At 47.0% G+C, this 16,223-nt stretch overlaps 2 protein-coding genes across 8 annotated transcripts in view; one reads left to right on the top strand and one right to left on the bottom strand.

The window, feature by feature from the left end:
* The window catches only part of DNM3 (dynamin 3), a 524,707-nt gene extending 523,925 nt beyond the window's left edge, over positions 1-782 (top strand). The window contains exon 21 of the mRNA XM_087858849.1: positions 605-782. Coding sequence (XP_087714975.1) covers positions 605-641 — 37 coding nt within the window. The 3' untranslated portion in view covers positions 642-782. The remainder of the gene's footprint in view (positions 1-604) is intronic.
* A 12,700-nt stretch (positions 783-13,482) lies between these two features.
* Positions 13,483-16,140, bottom strand: PIGC (phosphatidylinositol glycan anchor biosynthesis class C). 7 transcript variants are annotated; one of them, XM_045814134.2, is made up of 2 exons: positions 16,064-16,140; positions 13,483-14,857 (listed from the first exon to the last, which is right to left on the bottom strand). In XM_045814134.2, the coding sequence occupies exon 2, from the start codon at positions 14,649-14,651 to the stop codon at positions 13,758-13,760; it is 894 nt and encodes a 297-aa protein (XP_045670090.1). In that variant the 5' UTR covers positions 14,652-14,857; positions 16,064-16,140; the 3' UTR covers positions 13,483-13,757. The 7 variants fall into 7 exon arrangements, with proteins under 7 accessions (XP_045670090.1, XP_045670053.1, XP_045670071.1 ...); XM_045814097.2 differs by having other exon boundaries at positions 13,483-14,889; positions 16,064-16,127; XM_045814115.2 differs by having other exon boundaries at positions 15,985-16,121.
* Positions 16,141-16,223: the final 83 nt, after the last annotated feature.

The raw sequence follows: 16,223 nt of genomic DNA, 5'->3' as shown, positions 1-16,223 counted from the left end.
GCTATCATATCAGGATAGTCACGTGGAGCAGACTCTTATTTACAAATCTTTTTCTCTGAGCTCAACCCCTGACACTTGCTGTATTATGATTGCGTTGCTCACCTGATCTTGTGACACCTTCTAATTCCCCTCACCTTAAACATTTTTTTTACCTGTCGTATTTCTCTATCGACTTCCTCTCCCTATGGAGATTGAACATTTGCTGAAATCTTTGGAAGTAACCGAACGTCACAAAATCAGGGCTCAGAAACAAATCCTCAAGGTCACAAAGGTATTTGGCTCTGGTACTATTTCCAAGTCTCCTGAATCTGATTGCATGATTTATCGTCCCATGGTACAAAATAAGACTTCAGAGTGGGCTCACATGGCTCACACCTAGCGCACTGCCCGTGGCCAGGAAGAGTCCTGGGGACTGCTCACTTCGTCATGTGGTTCTCTCATTTCCCCTGCATGTCTGCATGCTTTTTGTCTGATTTGAATTTGACTCTCGTGGGATCATTTTGCATGCTTTTATTTGGATTTGTTTTATAATTTAAACATTGTTTTCTTCCTCTGCATCTGTGTTTTTCTTTTTGTTATTTTGTTTTGTTTTGTTTTTCACTAGGCGACCCCCTCCTGCAGTTCCAGGACGACCACCCTAACACCCATGATTCATCTCCTTTTGTTTCCAACAACATGTCTGTCCATGGTATTTCAAAGCCTTTCGTTTGCACTACATGTCATATGTACATAAAGACTTTTATTTTTGATCCATGTCTATAATAAAAACAAAGTTTATTCTATATAAAAATGAAATGTGTTCTGTTTCTTTTTCTAAAGAAGACCCAAATTAAAATAGTTTTCAGCTAAAACCAGGTAAGAGAAAAATATGTAATTTGATCTTATAAGGAGCTTAACTTAAAAAATAGTTAAGTTCTTAAAGCATTGTGATTTATGATGCTATTTGGTGGAGAATGATAATCTTTCAATTCAAATGTCTGTCCAATAGAAGTATAAAAAGATAGAAACAAGTGTTGGCGAGGATGTGGAGAAAAAGGAACCCCCGTGCCCTGAATGTGAGCTGGTGCAGCCGCTGTGGAAATCAGTATGGAGGGTCCTCAAAAAATTAAAAACAGAATTATCGTATGATTCACTAACTCCATTACTGGGTATTTACCCAAAGGGTACGAAAACACTAATATGAAAAGATATATACACCCTATGTTTATTGAAGCGTTATTTGCAGTAGCCAAATTATGGAAGCAAAGCAAGTGTCCATTGACATGAATGGATAAAGAAGATGTGGTGTGTATATTTATATACAACAGAATATTAGTCCTAAAAAAGAATGAGAGCTTGCCCATTTGCAGCAACATAGATGGATCTAGAGAGTATAGTGCCAAGCGAAATAAGTCAGTCAGAGAAAGACAAATTCCATATAATTTCACTCACGTGGAATATGAGAAACAAAACAAATGGACAAAGAAAAAAGACAAACTGAGGGGCGCCTGGGTGGCACAGCGGTTAAGCGTCTGCCTTCGGCTCAGGGCGTGATCCCGGCGTTATGGGATCGAGCCCCACATCAGGCTCCTCCGCTGTGAGCCTGCTTCTTCCTCTCCCACTCCCCCTGCTGGTGTTCCCTCTCTCGCTGGCTGTCTCTATCTCTGTTGAATAAATAAATAAAATCTTTAAAAAAAAAAAAAAAAAGACAAACTGAGAAGCCAACTGTTAACTACAGAGAACAAACTGATGGTCACCAGAGGGGAGGTGGGGGTGTGTGAAACGTGATGGGGATTAAGGAGGGCACCTGTCATGATGAGCACGAGTAAGGTATAGATTGTCGAATCACTGTATTGTACACCTGAATCTAATACAATGCTGTATGCTAATTATGCTGGAAGTTTTTTAAAAAGGGGAAAAAGATGAAGCAAAAATTCTGGATATCTAGAAGACACAGAAGACTGAATGATTTCAACCAGCCTCCAGGGATCCCATTAATAATTGTTATTGCATCAAAACATTTATTCCTGTTTTTATTATTTTCTAAACACTCCTTGTAGGAGATAAATTATGTAAGATCATGGAAGATATTATAGGTCTGAAACACATAAACCTCCCACATTCTATTCAGCAAATTCAGGGGAAAATGTATCATTCAGAATAAAAGTGGAGGGAAATGTTACCACCTTGAGAGGAAAGATCCTTTAATGTGTCAGTAAACACTGGAAGAATGGAATCTATGAGTTTGGAGGAACACAGAACTTTTTTTATACCTTAGTCCTCAAATGGTAACTCCAACACTGAAATTTGAAGCTACCATTAAAAAAAAAAAGCCAAACATTTATCCAAATAAAATGTTTATTATTAAGGTAGTACATCTGCCACATTTGCAATCTCAGGTTTTTAAAAAAGATACGAGATTGAATTCGGAATACTCTCCTCGAAGGTTTACAAGATCTAAAGTACAATGTAAAATGATCTCCTATTGGGTGAGATCACTTCTGGGTATGGCTCACTTTACCATATTAAGACAAAACTACAGGAGAGGAAAGTAAAAGATTGTTCATCAGGAATCGGGGTCCCGTGCACCTCCTGTCTGACCTAGGCATGCCCTAAGACAGGCCAAGCAGCAGATGTGGGCAGGACCCTCCCGTTAAAAACTGGAGACCCCTCATTCACACTGCTACAAAAATCTTTTATAAGGACTACGGTCTCCACTCAAAAATGCTGAACTAGTTTATTTCTCTGGTTAAAATTTTCATATGGCGCACGCCATCAATGTTTGCTTGTATCCCAGGTCCAGGGACTAAGTTAGAAGCACTGGTCACTAAGAAAATGTAGAGGCCCCAGAGCAGGGGATCCACTGAGGCTCCAGTCTTCCTGCGGGCAGCTGGGTTGATGCAAACTAAGGCACAGCGTGAGGTGCCCTCCCTGCCCTCCACCTCCAGCCCAGCCACGTGAGGGTTTGAATAATACTCTTCCCAGATCCCGTTCTCATCTGAGAGCATCGCTCTCCCAACAGTGTTCGGATTATTTCACACCACCTCCCCAAACAAAAGGCGAGGTTGTCCACCGGAAGCTTTTCACCAATTCATCTCTTTTAGGTGTTTGGTTCTTTTCTACTTTGAAACATGATCTTATTTTTATATCCACTGTTAGACGGTTTAGATGTTTAAAGCTTAAACTGACCTGATGAACATGAGAAAAGAAAGCCCAAATTGCATAAGAATGAAATGATTCCCTAGCAACCTTGCCCAGTCTCCACAAAAGTGCCGGCCCTTCTTCACGTTGCTGAGGCAAGAAAGAAGGGGTGAATCGGGATGTGGGCAGGATGGGAAGCTGCCTGGAGCAACATTAAACTATTCATGTTCAGGGGCGCCTGGGTGGCACAGCGGTTAAGCGTCTGCCTTCGGCTCAGGGCATGATCCCGGCGTTCTGGGATCGAGTCCCACATCAGGCTCCTCTGCTATGAGCCTGCTTCTTCCTCTCCCACTCCCCCTGCTTGTGTTCCCTCTCTCGCTGGCTGTCTCTGTCAAATAAATAAATAAAATCTTTAAAAAAAAAAAAAAACTATTCATGTTCATTCACTCTCCGTCGTGTTTCCAAGTTTCATAATGTACTCTTCCCCAACTTGCCCTGCCCCCATGCCCACCGTCAGTATTTGAGAGGGTTCAACAATGCAGCGTTCTTCAGAGTTGACCAGAACTCAGGATCATCCTGGGGAACCGTTGCACCTGTAACAAACATACTATTTCTTAAATGTTCTCATCCCATTATTTATGCATCAAGCATTTCTTGAATTCATCATAATGTCCTATGATGTGGTCTGCGAGCGCCCAGAGAAGGAACAGGGGAAAAGTGGCTTACAAAATAGTAATAAGCAATTATTGCATGGTGCTATGACGGGAGAAAATCTGAGTCCTCTTCCCAGGGAGAGCTGTTACTGACTTCAGTGCTGATGAAGCCACTTAAGTTCTAGAACCCAAATTATCCACCTGACCCAACGCATGCTAACATTCCAGAACATGGTGATTCTGACCTCAAAGAAAGGGACAACAGAACTCATTTCAGCCAATCAGAAACCAGGTGTTTCTTTTCTAATGGAATAGCATAATACCAGACTCTACCACGTAAGTGCCGGTTGAGGAAAAGACAGTGGAATTGAAGCTGAAGTCGTCCATGAACTTTGCCTTGGCTTCTAACAGAAAGCCTTCGAATGAGAAGGCACTCTGCAGCAGTCTGGCCCGGGAAGCAGCGAGGGGAGTTCCCGAGGCTCCAGCTAGAAAAATCCAGAACATCCGAGAGATGGAGAAAAGAGAACTGAAGGTAGGAGAAAATAAAACTTCCAATCCTTTCCTCAGGGAGCTTCACTGGTAAATAAACAGGGACCATATATACACGGACGGGAATTTCAACCAATGTTCTAGAAGCTGAAAGCCGAAAGAAGCTACAAGGACATAACCTGTGCTCTTCCCTCACCCACATGGACACCGTCAGCGGGCCTGGAGCAGGATATACTTTGATCCTCAGGATCCCTGAGTTTGAAAATTGTTACAGTATCTGTTTCATAGCTCAGCATTAAGTACGATTTAAAACAAAAACAAAACACCTCCAATGATACGCGAATATTTAATCCAGCTCTATGAGATTCTAAAGTAAAACTCTGCAACCGGGAATCCATTTTAAAAACATGACCCTTGGGACCCCTGGGTGGCTCAGTAGGTTAAGCATCTGCCTTTGGCTCGGGTCATGGTTCTGAGGTCCTGGCATCGAGTCCTGAGTCGGGCTCCCTGCTCAGTGGGGAGTCTGCTTCCCCTCTGCCTGCTGCTCCCCCTGCTCGTGCTCTCTCTGACAAATAAATAAAATCTTAAAAAAAAAAAATGAACCTCACCTACAGGAAGATAAGATTGCTGGGGGGGAATCATTTCCGTAACCCTTTCTAATACTCCAGAGTGTCTATCTGCATCAGTCAGCTGGAGCTTGTGCCTCTATACTCCCCCCCGCCAACACACAGGACGTACCAGCTGCCTCCACCGCCACAATACACACCCTCCTTTGGGGGGGGGGGGTTACTATAAATTACTGTTGAATTGGATTAGATGGCAGGCTGTGGGATGCGCCAAGACTGATCTGCGGCTCCCGTGCTGTTTTTAATCAAATTTCACAGTATTTTGTATCAGGCCCCGATTTTCAGCCCCAGTTCACATCTTTAGAGAACCTCACGAACAGGGGCCATGAGCAGGCACAGAGGAAACCGAGCCTTCGCAAGCTCCCTGGGGGTCAGGGAGACTGGAGGACCCTCAGGACAGGAATGGAGAAGTCACCGACACGGGTTCTACCTCTCAAGACCGGCCCTAGCAAAGTATGTCTCTGAAGTTTCACCTCACACTCTGGAAAGACTACGGTGTGCAGCTCTTCTGGGCTAATCTTTTGCTCCCGCTTCTCATCTCCGAGGGAGCATCTCGGAAGGCAGCAGAGAGCAAGTTAGAGCCAAGGAGACAGCTCCTTCTGCCGCTGCCTTTTTCTCTTTTAAAGACAAAAATATGGCTTGCACACACAAAAGCTGCCCCGGGGCCTGAAGATCTGTTTATTTTGCAATTTAGAAAGAGTGGGAGGCCCACAGTGTTCTCACTGAGCAGCGTCCAAATGTTAGTTGGGCTCTGCACAAGGCCACAGGGCCGTCCCGGAGTGGGGAGCAGTGAGCCAGCAGGGCTTGGGAAAGCGGGAGCAGCCACGGAGCCAGCTTTCTACCGGGGCCCCGAGGGACTGCCGCTTCCCTCGACCTCTGCGTGGCAAAATCAATTTGTTCCATTGTCCCAGCAACATATGGTCAAGGGATTGTAGGGCTAGTCTGCGTAGGGCACAAGACCTCAGGCTGATCCTGGGTGTCATTTGAACTCGGGTGCCAATTGGTGCCAGATGGTGGCAGAAAAGGCCATTTGCCTTTCTAAGCCCCTTCCTCTGGCACTTTGGCCCCTGCATTACAGGACGGGTTTGAGGAGGCACCAACCCCCCCCCTCCCCCGGTGTGGCCAGGCCCCCGGTGCTGAGCGAATGCTGGGCAGTTGGGAAGCAGATGCTTCCTAACCACCTCATCTCCGGGGACCCCCTGTTACTCGCAGTAATGTATCTGGGGAGAAAATGGTGTTTGGGTTTGGTTGGGGATTGCTATTGTTTCCCAAAGTAAACAGACCAGCATTCCTCACACCTGTGAGTTGAGAAAGAAAAAAAACCAAATACAGCCCAGAGCATTAGTGTGGTCTAAGCTAGCTCGCCCCAGAGGGTCTCCCCTGCAGCTAAGCTGGCTGGAGCCTTCCCCGTGGTAAGGGAAATGTGCCAACTCGGGACTGACTGTCCACAGGTCCTTGGCCAAACTCTGGCTTCTCATCAAAGCTTTGATCCCTTTACCCAGAATCAAACTTTCTAGAAGACTGCAAGTGGCACAGCCCCACCGATGGAAGATTGCACAGTTCTCACGAAGTCGTGTCATTATCCCCGAAAGGCTCCTGCTAAAATGTGCATTACCCAGAGAATGAGTATATTAATCCCATTAGCAAGCCTGTTTGTCATGACGTGAGGAAGCCTGCACACTCAGACCACACCTCCCTCTCTGCCCCCCGACACTTGCACTCTCCCCGCAGCCTGCCTTGAACCCACAGGGACTTTAGGATGAGCCCCTTCCCCAGCCTATGTCTGTCCTCCAAGATCCCCTCGGTCGCTAGGTCCCCCCCCTCCCCAGCACTCTGTTCCACACGGTTCTGGACACGCCCATCCTGTGCTGCTCCCCCGCCCCCCTCGCTTCTGGAACCCTTCCCCAGGGCCCTTTGTAATCTACTTCCCTCGATCAGCAAAATGCCCCGTATCTTCAGCCTATTGTCCGGACGAGTCCTTCAGTTTCTTGCTCTAACACCACTTTAATCTCCTCTGGGGCACCGCTCCCCCGCAGTCGTCTCAGGAGGTGGCAGCTTGGGCCCCACAGCCCTCCATGTGCAGAACACGTGGGCTGGGCTCCTCTTTTCACTTTTGCTTTCAGACCATTCTCCCTCCATCTGCCCTAAAACCCTCAGCTCTGAACCTCGTGGCATCAGACTAGAGCACATTGTACCCCTCGCTGTCCCTTTGAGCCACCAACCCCTAGTTCACATTCCCTCGGTCCTTGATGATTTTAGCTCCTGCTTCCCTGTCATTCTCTCCAGGACTATTCCTGTCTTAATTCTTTGGGATTTCACGGAGGTATAAATTCTCCTTCCGACATCCCAGCCCATCCATCCCGTTTCTCGTTTTCTTGGACTCCGCTTCTCCAGTGATGCTTTCCTCCACTCCACCTCAGCTGCTCACTCCCAAAGTGATAGCCTTGTCTTTCTTCTCTGCTCTTCACTTCCTAACCTGCTAACTGCTTGGCCCTCCAATTCATTGATCTTCTCCCTGCCTTTCACCCCCGCTACGGTTCACTGTCCTTCTTACCCAACTAAATGCCACGGTCAAGCATTATAATCATGCCTGTGCATACATACTTTTCTCCCTTGTCCTTCTCTCGATTTGATAAAACCACCCCCCGAGGATATTCAACTCTCCGTCTCCTCTGCTTTGTACCTGTGTACGTGTATGTGGTCTGGAAAACACACACACACACACACACACACAACCAAACTAATTAGTTTCGCTTTAAAATCCTGATCACCACGTTCAAGTGAGCCCTTAATCTTGCTGAGCAATTACACTAACCATCCCTAGTTCATTCACTGCCCCAACGTCCTAATCCATCTCCTACCTTCTCTCTCCTCACTCCCCAACACTTCCCCCCTTATCCTCACTCTCAGCTGATTCTTCGCCTACTTCCCTAGGAAATTGAAGCAATCAGAAAAGAACTTCCAAAAATCCCCATCACCTCATCTACCCCCTTACCATCTACCCTCTCCCCAGCATTTGTATCCACGTATCTGCCTTCCTCTTGTTGCCATAGGTAACGATCCTGTCCTCTGGCCAAAGCCAGGCCCTCCACTCCTGCACTGGACCCTCTCTCCTCTCAAATGCTCAGGAATATTCTGTCTTCACATCAACTACTACTTTCTATTGTTTCACTGCCATCAGCATACAAATGTGATGTCGTTTCTCCCATCTTAAAAAACAAAGTTTCTTATTCTCACCTCCCTCTCAGGTTCTGTCCTGTCTCCTGGTCCCGCTTTGAAGTAAAACTTCTAGAAAGTTTCCTGTACTTGCTGCTCCAATTCCCCGTCTCTTTTCTCTCTTAAACCCACCCCAAATAGGTTTTTATTCCCCCCACACACACATAAAAAACTGCTCTTTTCAACACCACCAGTGACTCCCTCCTTGCTAACTCCATGGTAAATTCTCAGTTCTTATGTTACTTGATTTACCAGATTTTCATCTGATCACAGTTGATCACCTCCTCTCCCTCGAGGCGCCTGTACTTGGTTCCCAGGACTCCAACTTCCAAATCAATTTGCTTGTTCTTCTCTCCAACCTTTCAATTTGGAGTTCTTGTTCCTCTTCTCGGTTCATGTCAACTTCCTTGGTGATCTCGTCCAGTCTCATAGCATCTAGATACCAACAATTCCCAAATGTATATTTCCATCCCATACATTGCTCCTAAAATCCAAACTCATTGAACTCCCTACTCAACATTTCAGCTCTTACATCTACATTTCATATCCTGCATGCCTCAAACCGATTTTCTTCCCCAAAATCTCCACTCATCCCCTCGGCCCCCAGCTCAATCGATCACATCTCTGTCCTTATCTTTCAATTTGCTCAGGCCAAAACCCTTAAGAGTCATTTATGCTGCTTCTCTTGTTTTCATACCCCACATCTAATATGTCAAGAAGCCCTGACTCAACTTTCAAATTATATCCAAAATGTGACTTGCTTTCGCCACTTCTGCTATCACTCTGTTCCAAGCACCATCATCCCTTGCTTGGACGGCTACAAGCGTTTCCTAATGCTTCTTTCTGCTCTGGTCTTGCCCCACAGCAACCAGAATGCCCCCTCCAAAATGTATGTCAAACCACATCCTTCTTTTTCTCCAAGCCCCTCCAATGGCTCCCATCTCCGAGGAAAAGCCAGAGTCCTGTTCCTAGCCTGTAGTGTCACATGTAATCTAGAACCCCACATTACCTCTTTGGCCTCATCTCTTGCTCCCCTTGGCCACCTGTCAGCCCCTCCTTGCTCTTCCCGGAACCTGCCAGGCAGCCTGGGGTCTTCTGCCAGCACATTTACAGCAGCTCTTCCCTCTGCCTGGAATGTCTGTCCCCTGGGAATCTGAATTATTCTCTCATCTTCAAGTCAAATGTTACTTTTTCCATGAGACCTACCCTGACCCCCTTATTTAATACCATTGATACTTTTACCCCCTTTTTCCCCATAGCATTTATTACCTTCTACTTATGTTTATTGTCTGTCTCCTCCTGCCAGAAAGTGAGCTCTACTGGATCAAGGACCTTTGTCCACTTTGTTCATAAATATATTTCAAGCATATAGAACATTGCCTGTCATACAGTTAGTGCTCAGTGAATATTTGCTGAATGAATACATTCCTGAGGCCAAACATCATAAAATGTGAATGGCAGAAAGCTAGATGTTGGGGGTAGGAATAAGGAATAAAGAGGATAGTGAGGGATTTGAGAAAGCATTAAAAGCACTGCCTACCAGTTAGCCTTTAGCCCTGGATGCAGTTCAGCTGTCCGAAAAGCAAAGTATCAGCCCAAACCGGCGATACAGCCTTGGGCAAGTTCCTGGCTCACTGCGGGTCTCAGTCACCTCAACTGTAAAATGAAAATAATCCTGTATTACAGGATTGTTATGAGAAGCAAATAAGATCATGTATCTAAAGTGTCTAACACAGTGCCTGGTACACACTGGGTGCTTGAAAACGTGGCAATTATAATTTATCAAATCCCAAGGTGCTATTTGTTTCTTGAATTTATGGGGACTTCAAACAATGTAGTTATTTCTCAAACCACAATTCATCAAGAATTCCAAGACTTGTTGAATTTCATTACAAAAAGGAGTATCAGTAACTCCCACAGGATGGCACTGTGTCCCAGCCCCGTTTCCCTGCATCCGGTGGGGCTGAAATATTGTAAAACTGTGTGACTGATGCCCTCTGCTGGCTTGTCTTTGTCTTGACCTTGAGCCTTTGGCTGAGATGTAGGATGGCTCCACGCTTCCTTGAATACGCTCGGCATGGGTTCTTAAATCCACAATTGAAGCCAGCTGCCCGAAGGCTCTCTCAGAAGTTTATAGTGCGGCCGTGGCACGGAGGCATAACCCTGACACCCAGCTGGGCACCGCACAGAACCAGCGTGCTGCATCCCCAGACCCCCGCACAGCCTTCTAGCTACTGGCGACTGTCTGGAACACATCGTGCCACGAAACCAAGCACACCCGCTGCCTTACAGCTCTACCTCCCTTCCCCTGATCCCTTCCATCCCAACTACAATCCCTTCTGCCGTTTTGGAGGGACAGGCAAGGCTGCCTCCTCGTTCCTCCCTCTTTGTTCCCACTTGCCACCACCACCCAGACATACTGATTGACAGGAAGCAGAGCTGGGAGACAGGGGTGCAGAGAAGGGAGGGCTAACAGTTTCCTAGGCAAGCAAGCATCTGGTTTGGGATTTTAATTCCAATGCTACTGTAACGCCTTCCCCTTTCCTTTCCCACGTGCACCATAATATTCTCTGAAAATCCAAGTCAGTGTTCTGCTTGCACTCTTTCAGTGTAGCTTAAATTTAAGAGACTGGCTGCATCCTTGTACTTCAGTGATGAGTAGCTTCCCCAACAACTGTCACCGCGGGTCATGCCGATCATCGTCTAGACCCGCAGCCCTGTGCCAGCAGCAACCCCAAGCAGCGAGCCCAGGTGAGCCGCACCACCCCTCAGGCAGTACCACGTACGGGCTTGGGACTTCTTAACATTTTCTTACAAAATATTTACGGCTTCTTTGTATTTTTTCCAAAACCTTTTTGGAATCCACTTATGTTCTTGGCCTGGGAAACTTCTTGGACTTACATGCAGAAAGTGTATAAAATTGTATTTTCATTTGTCTGAAACTTGCCCTGCTCAAATTTCAAAGGGTGTCCTCTCCCACTCATGACTTGAACAAATCAACATTCGTTTTGACCCTTTTCAGTGTTACAGGTGATGACTGTGTATCTGTGCTGAGCCTTCCGCCCAGGCCACGCTGTTCAATTCTCTCATCTGTTTTCATAGGACATTCTTTTCCTTTATCATTTTGATTTTTTAATTCTCCTTCTGCGATCCATCTCTAATTCTACTAGAGCCTGCTTCTGAGGCAACCAATTCTGGACAAAGGATTCCAAGTACAAAAGCATTAGATTCTGTTCCGATCTCAATACCCTTCTAGAATATGCCCAGAATTTGGAGCCAGTGTCCTCCAGATACATTTGGAATAGCTCAGCCTGAGTGTACCATCTCAGGCACTTCAAACTTAATGTGTCTCATTCTTATTTTCTTATCTGCTTCACCTCCAAACCTGTTCTCACTTGTTTTTTCATGGAATAGTTAATACAACACATTTGCTCAAGGCGGAGGCCTCAGTCATCCTTGAGTCCCTTCCATTTCCCAACATGAGTCTCCCAAGATCCCGGAGAATCTCTCTAGTCAGGCCCCTCATCTCCACGCCCAGTGTCGTCACCACCCTTTGTCCAGACGCTCACTCTTCACGACTGCCACAGAGCTCCCCAGGCTCGGCCTCTGTAGTTCAGCCTGAAAACTGCTGCCGGAATTTTATTTATATACATGCATAAAAGCCTGTTTGGTGGAAATCTTAGATCCCTTTTCTAAACCTCAATTTGCATTGACTATAGGATACGATAGTTCAAAGTATTCCGAACTTTCAGACCTCAAGCCCTCTCCGTACAGCCCGTCTATTCTGTGCTTCTGCCCATGGCAGGATGAATCAGGCCCCCGCACACTCTGAACGTACCGTTCACTCTGGTTGGAATATTCTTCTCGCCACCTTTCTACCTGAGTTGAGTTGGCTGCCCCACCCTACACCCTCACATCCAACCCTTAACTCCCCATCCCCCTGCCACATCCACACTGAACTACAACCGCCAAACTGAGTAGGATCAGGCCTTGGGGGGCTCCAAATACTACATGCAGTGTGATGGAGAAGAGTTGAAAACGACAGCACAGGCACATTAATTCATTCCACTGAAACTACTCTTGAAAGGAGTTCCAATTTGGAGAACTTTCAACATGGATGCAGCTGTTACGTGAGTTCCCTAAAGTTGATAATCAGGAACCCATTCAAATAAGGCAAATGTGTTAGAATATAAAGAAATAAGGCACAATTTATACAATTCTTTACCGCCTTCAACCATTAACACCTGGCCCTGTTCCTGATGTGAACCATGTAGTAACATGAGCCGGTGCTGGCCCCTCTCAAGGCATGAGAAGGCCAACCCTCTCCAAGTCTTCCCACAGATCGACCTTCTAACAGCAACCGCTGACAGGAGTGTAGTGCTACGGACGTGTCCAGTGTTCTTCAGAGCATTGTGCACAGATCTCAGTTATCACAATTCTAGAGCTAATCCTTCCATTCCCACTTTCTACGTGAAAAACAAGACACGGAGTAGTTGCATCATTAGCCCACGAGCTCGTCATCTACTCCCTCCTTAGATAAGCTGGACTGCTCTCAACGACCTGCGTATAAAGCCCAAATTCCTGTCACTCAAACCTCCCGCTTCAACTTTTCCTCCAATCCCCAGAACCCGAAAACCCCCACGAAACGCTTTTCCACCTTCGTGCTCGCCGGAAGAACAGACGCGGCACAACGGCAGCCCCAGGTCGCATCCAAGTGTGGTTTCTGTCCGGATTTAAATTGGACAGAATTTACAAGTCAGATTTCACATGAAAAATCACATTGGCAGCTACTGAGAGCTCATTTCAGATTTTACTCAGAATTCTACGGATCTGCAGCCAGGCCTACATCTGGCTAGAAACCCTCCGTTGGAGCAGTGGCTGCCCTCGCTGGTCAGGGCGCGCTCCACCCAGCACTCGGCTGTCATTCGTCACACAGTCTGCTGGCTTCTCTTGTTCCTATTACCGACCTGGTTCCTAAAGGCCTTTGCCACCTTGCCCTAAAACCATCTTTTACCTAAATCCCACCGAACCTCCAAGACCAGGCTCAGATGCCACCTCTTCTAGAATAGTTCCTAACTACTTCAGCCTCTCGGAATGCCGGGGCATTCGGATTATGTATTATGACACCTCACACTCTCCCCTGTAGTTAGTGTGTCCGTGCTTCCCAAGAACAAAGCAGAAACACGGAGTCAAGCTGAAGCGACCAAATCTGTGATCTGAGCCAGTAACAGAGCACAGCACCCAGGATTCTCGCACTTAGATAAATAAAGGTAGAGAAAAGTGACTTTACAAATAAACACACGTGTTTTCATTCTCTCTTCACTCTTCATGCCCCTTCGTCAGCCTTCTGCTTACAGAAAAATCGTGAGACAGCTTAATGGATGTGTTGTTATTTTGTTTAATAAATAGAAACCACATCACTTCATTCATTACAGCAAATGAGAGGGCCCCAGGAAGCTTTTTCATCGACAAAATAACAGAAAGGACAAGCACCTTCACCACCCACGTCTTTGCTTAAGCTTTTTCTTTTGATCTCTGTTCTCCGACCCACATCGGTATGTTGCTTCCAGAATGGGACTCTGCCTTCAAATCTTATATAAGTTGAGAGGCTAGTCTATCAGCTTGCCTTAATAACACAATGGAAGTCTCTAACTTAGCTGAGAAACCTGGACAAGTCTTCTTTGATTTCGGCCTCATCCCAAGGCCCATGAATGTTTTCTTTAAATAGCTGCAGGCGAATGAGGTAGAAAGGGCAGAGACAAGAGATGGAAACCAGCAGAAGGGCAAAAAGGAAGGCTCCCACAGCACTGATGGACAGCAGGCCTCCCAAGGCTGAAAATGCAAAGAGCAGTGTGACTCCCACGTAGCTGCGGGGAGTACAAGCCTTCAGTTTCTTCTGTAACATGGGCCACAGGGCAAAAATCTGGATGGCAAATGTCACCATGATGAAGGCATGCAGGGACCGGGGCAGGCGTGACGCGAGGCAGACAGAAGCAAAGATGGCCATGTTCAAGGACAGTGTGCTGGATACAATGGCAGCATTGGCACCATAGTCAAAGAAAATGAGGTGGCCTAAGAGCATAAAGACCGACATGGCATAGATGGTATCCGTGCTGACAGACTCCGTCAGGGTCTTCAGCACTGGCGAAAAGCCGTATGTGAAAGTAATGAAAACGAGGGCGCTCTTCAAGTCAGCCCACCGGGTCCTCCCACTCTTCTTCCGTCCTTCACCTCCATCAATGAGATCGAACAAAACATAACCAATCAGTGAAGAAGCAAGGCCAGTCCCAAAGAGCCACTGGGGGGCCAGAAGACCCTCATCCATATACCACCAGATAACGACAAAAACACAGACACTGCACAGCTGCTGTACCACTACGCTGGACTCAAATACCACAGCCCAGTACTGGTACTTCCGGGCGTAGATGTTTTTCCGGAGCTCTTCCAGGAAACGCCGGTCCACGTAGTTATCAGGAAAGGGCTGTCGCTCATACAAGACCTTCTGCCACTTGGCCTCCTTTGCGTTAGTTACAGGTTGGGCACACATGATCCTCTCCCTCAAATGCGGGCTGGTTCAACTCCCTTGCACAAGTCCATGTGGTTCTCTCCTTCATGAAGTTTTGAAATAAGACCTCTCTGGAAATCCCATGCTGTGTTGTGGTTGAGATTGTTCCAAGCTTCAAAGGCAGCAACCCAGGCCAGGCCTGCAGTAGATGAGTCTGTTCTCTGAGGCAGGACAACACAGCCAAGTTCCTAGAAAAAGTCAGACTATGAACCTATGAAAGCTGTGAAAGGTCAAGGGAAGGACTGAGTTAAAATCAAACCAACCCAGTTTATTAAAAGTTGGGAGCAAAATACATGTGGTGGCCATTTTATACATATGGATATTAACATTTCATTTCAGACTTTAAGTTATAATCCCATAGATAATAACAGACATCTGTTAGCTATTACTTACTGAGGACCTACTATGTGCTGAGTCCCTTCTGCAGCTTCCCTCATTTAATCCCCACCTCTCAAGCTAGCATTAGCTCCACTTTAATTAGTGGGAAAAAAAACCAACCAACCAACCAAACAAAAAAAACCCTGAAATTCAAATTGCTTAGGTAACTTTAGTCCAAATTAACAGTGGTAAACAATGGAGCCAAATTCAAACCAAAGTCTGACCCCAAAGCCTGGGCCTCACATCCTGTCTCCCTCTAAACCAATTAACTCAGGGGTTCATATATCCCTGAGGTCTGTGGATGGGCTTCAGAGCATCCAAAACCCTCCCTGTCACTGTATCCTTGTACCTACAATTAATGCAAATTTCCAGGGACAGGACCCAGAGCTTTTATTTATTGAGATCTCAAAGGCAGCTATTAAAAAAAAAAAAAAGTACGTACCAGCCTAAAGACAACAGTAAACTGCACAATACAAAAAGGTATGAGTTCTACGGTTTATTCGGCCAAAACCAAGGACTCAGAAAAACTAAAGATTCTTAACCCGGTAACTGAGCTTAACATCCTTCAAAGAGTTAGCATTCAACTTCTAAGGCGGAAACTCTCATGAGGTTCGAAGATAATGACCCCTTTTTCACAGTGAAAACTTAAGATTGTCAGGAATAACCGGGGTCATCCAGCAAGTCTGCGAAGACAATTCTTACTGCCCGACCTTATTTCTTCCATGGAGACCACCACAGGTTTCGCTGCACAAGCGAGACCCTCTGGGAGCCCCCCTCACTGCTGCAGGGACCCCAGCCTAGGGAGCTCCCGGCCGCCGCCCGGCTGGAAGGTCAGCTGAGCCGAAAAGCGCACCGCCCCTCCGTGGGGTCGGTCAGGGGTCCCCAGGGGCGCCCCACTTACCCTCCCGGGCCGCCCCCGCCCGCCGCCGTCCCTCACCAGCCTTGGGCCTGCGGGCCTGCGGGGGACGGCGGAGGAGAGACAGTCCGGGAAACACTGACTGCCACTCGGAACCCACCTGCCCGCGGTTGCTAGGGCTGCGCGGCGGGGGAGGGCGGTCGCCCGCCTCTTTCCGCATCCGGGCGCCGGGGTCGCGACGGCGGCCGAGCACTTCCGGGTCCACCACCTCCCCCGCGGCAGGAGCGCCCTGCCCCGGCCGGCGGAACTGCAAGGTCGCT

The sequence above is a fragment of the Ursus americanus genome, chromosome 2 (assembly GCF_024610735.1).
Source record: "Ursus americanus isolate L20-20 chromosome 2, mUrsAme1.1.p, whole genome shotgun sequence".
Taxonomy (NCBI): domain Eukaryota; kingdom Metazoa; phylum Chordata; class Mammalia; order Carnivora; family Ursidae; genus Ursus; species Ursus americanus.
This window is presented reverse-complemented; position numbering and strand designations above follow the sequence as displayed.

What these genes read in the sequence shown, in the direction of transcription:
- PIGC (XM_045814134.2), bottom strand. Translation starts at nt 14,651, where the DNA reads ATGTGTGCCCAACCTGTAACTAACGCAAAGGAGGCCAAGTGGCAGAAG.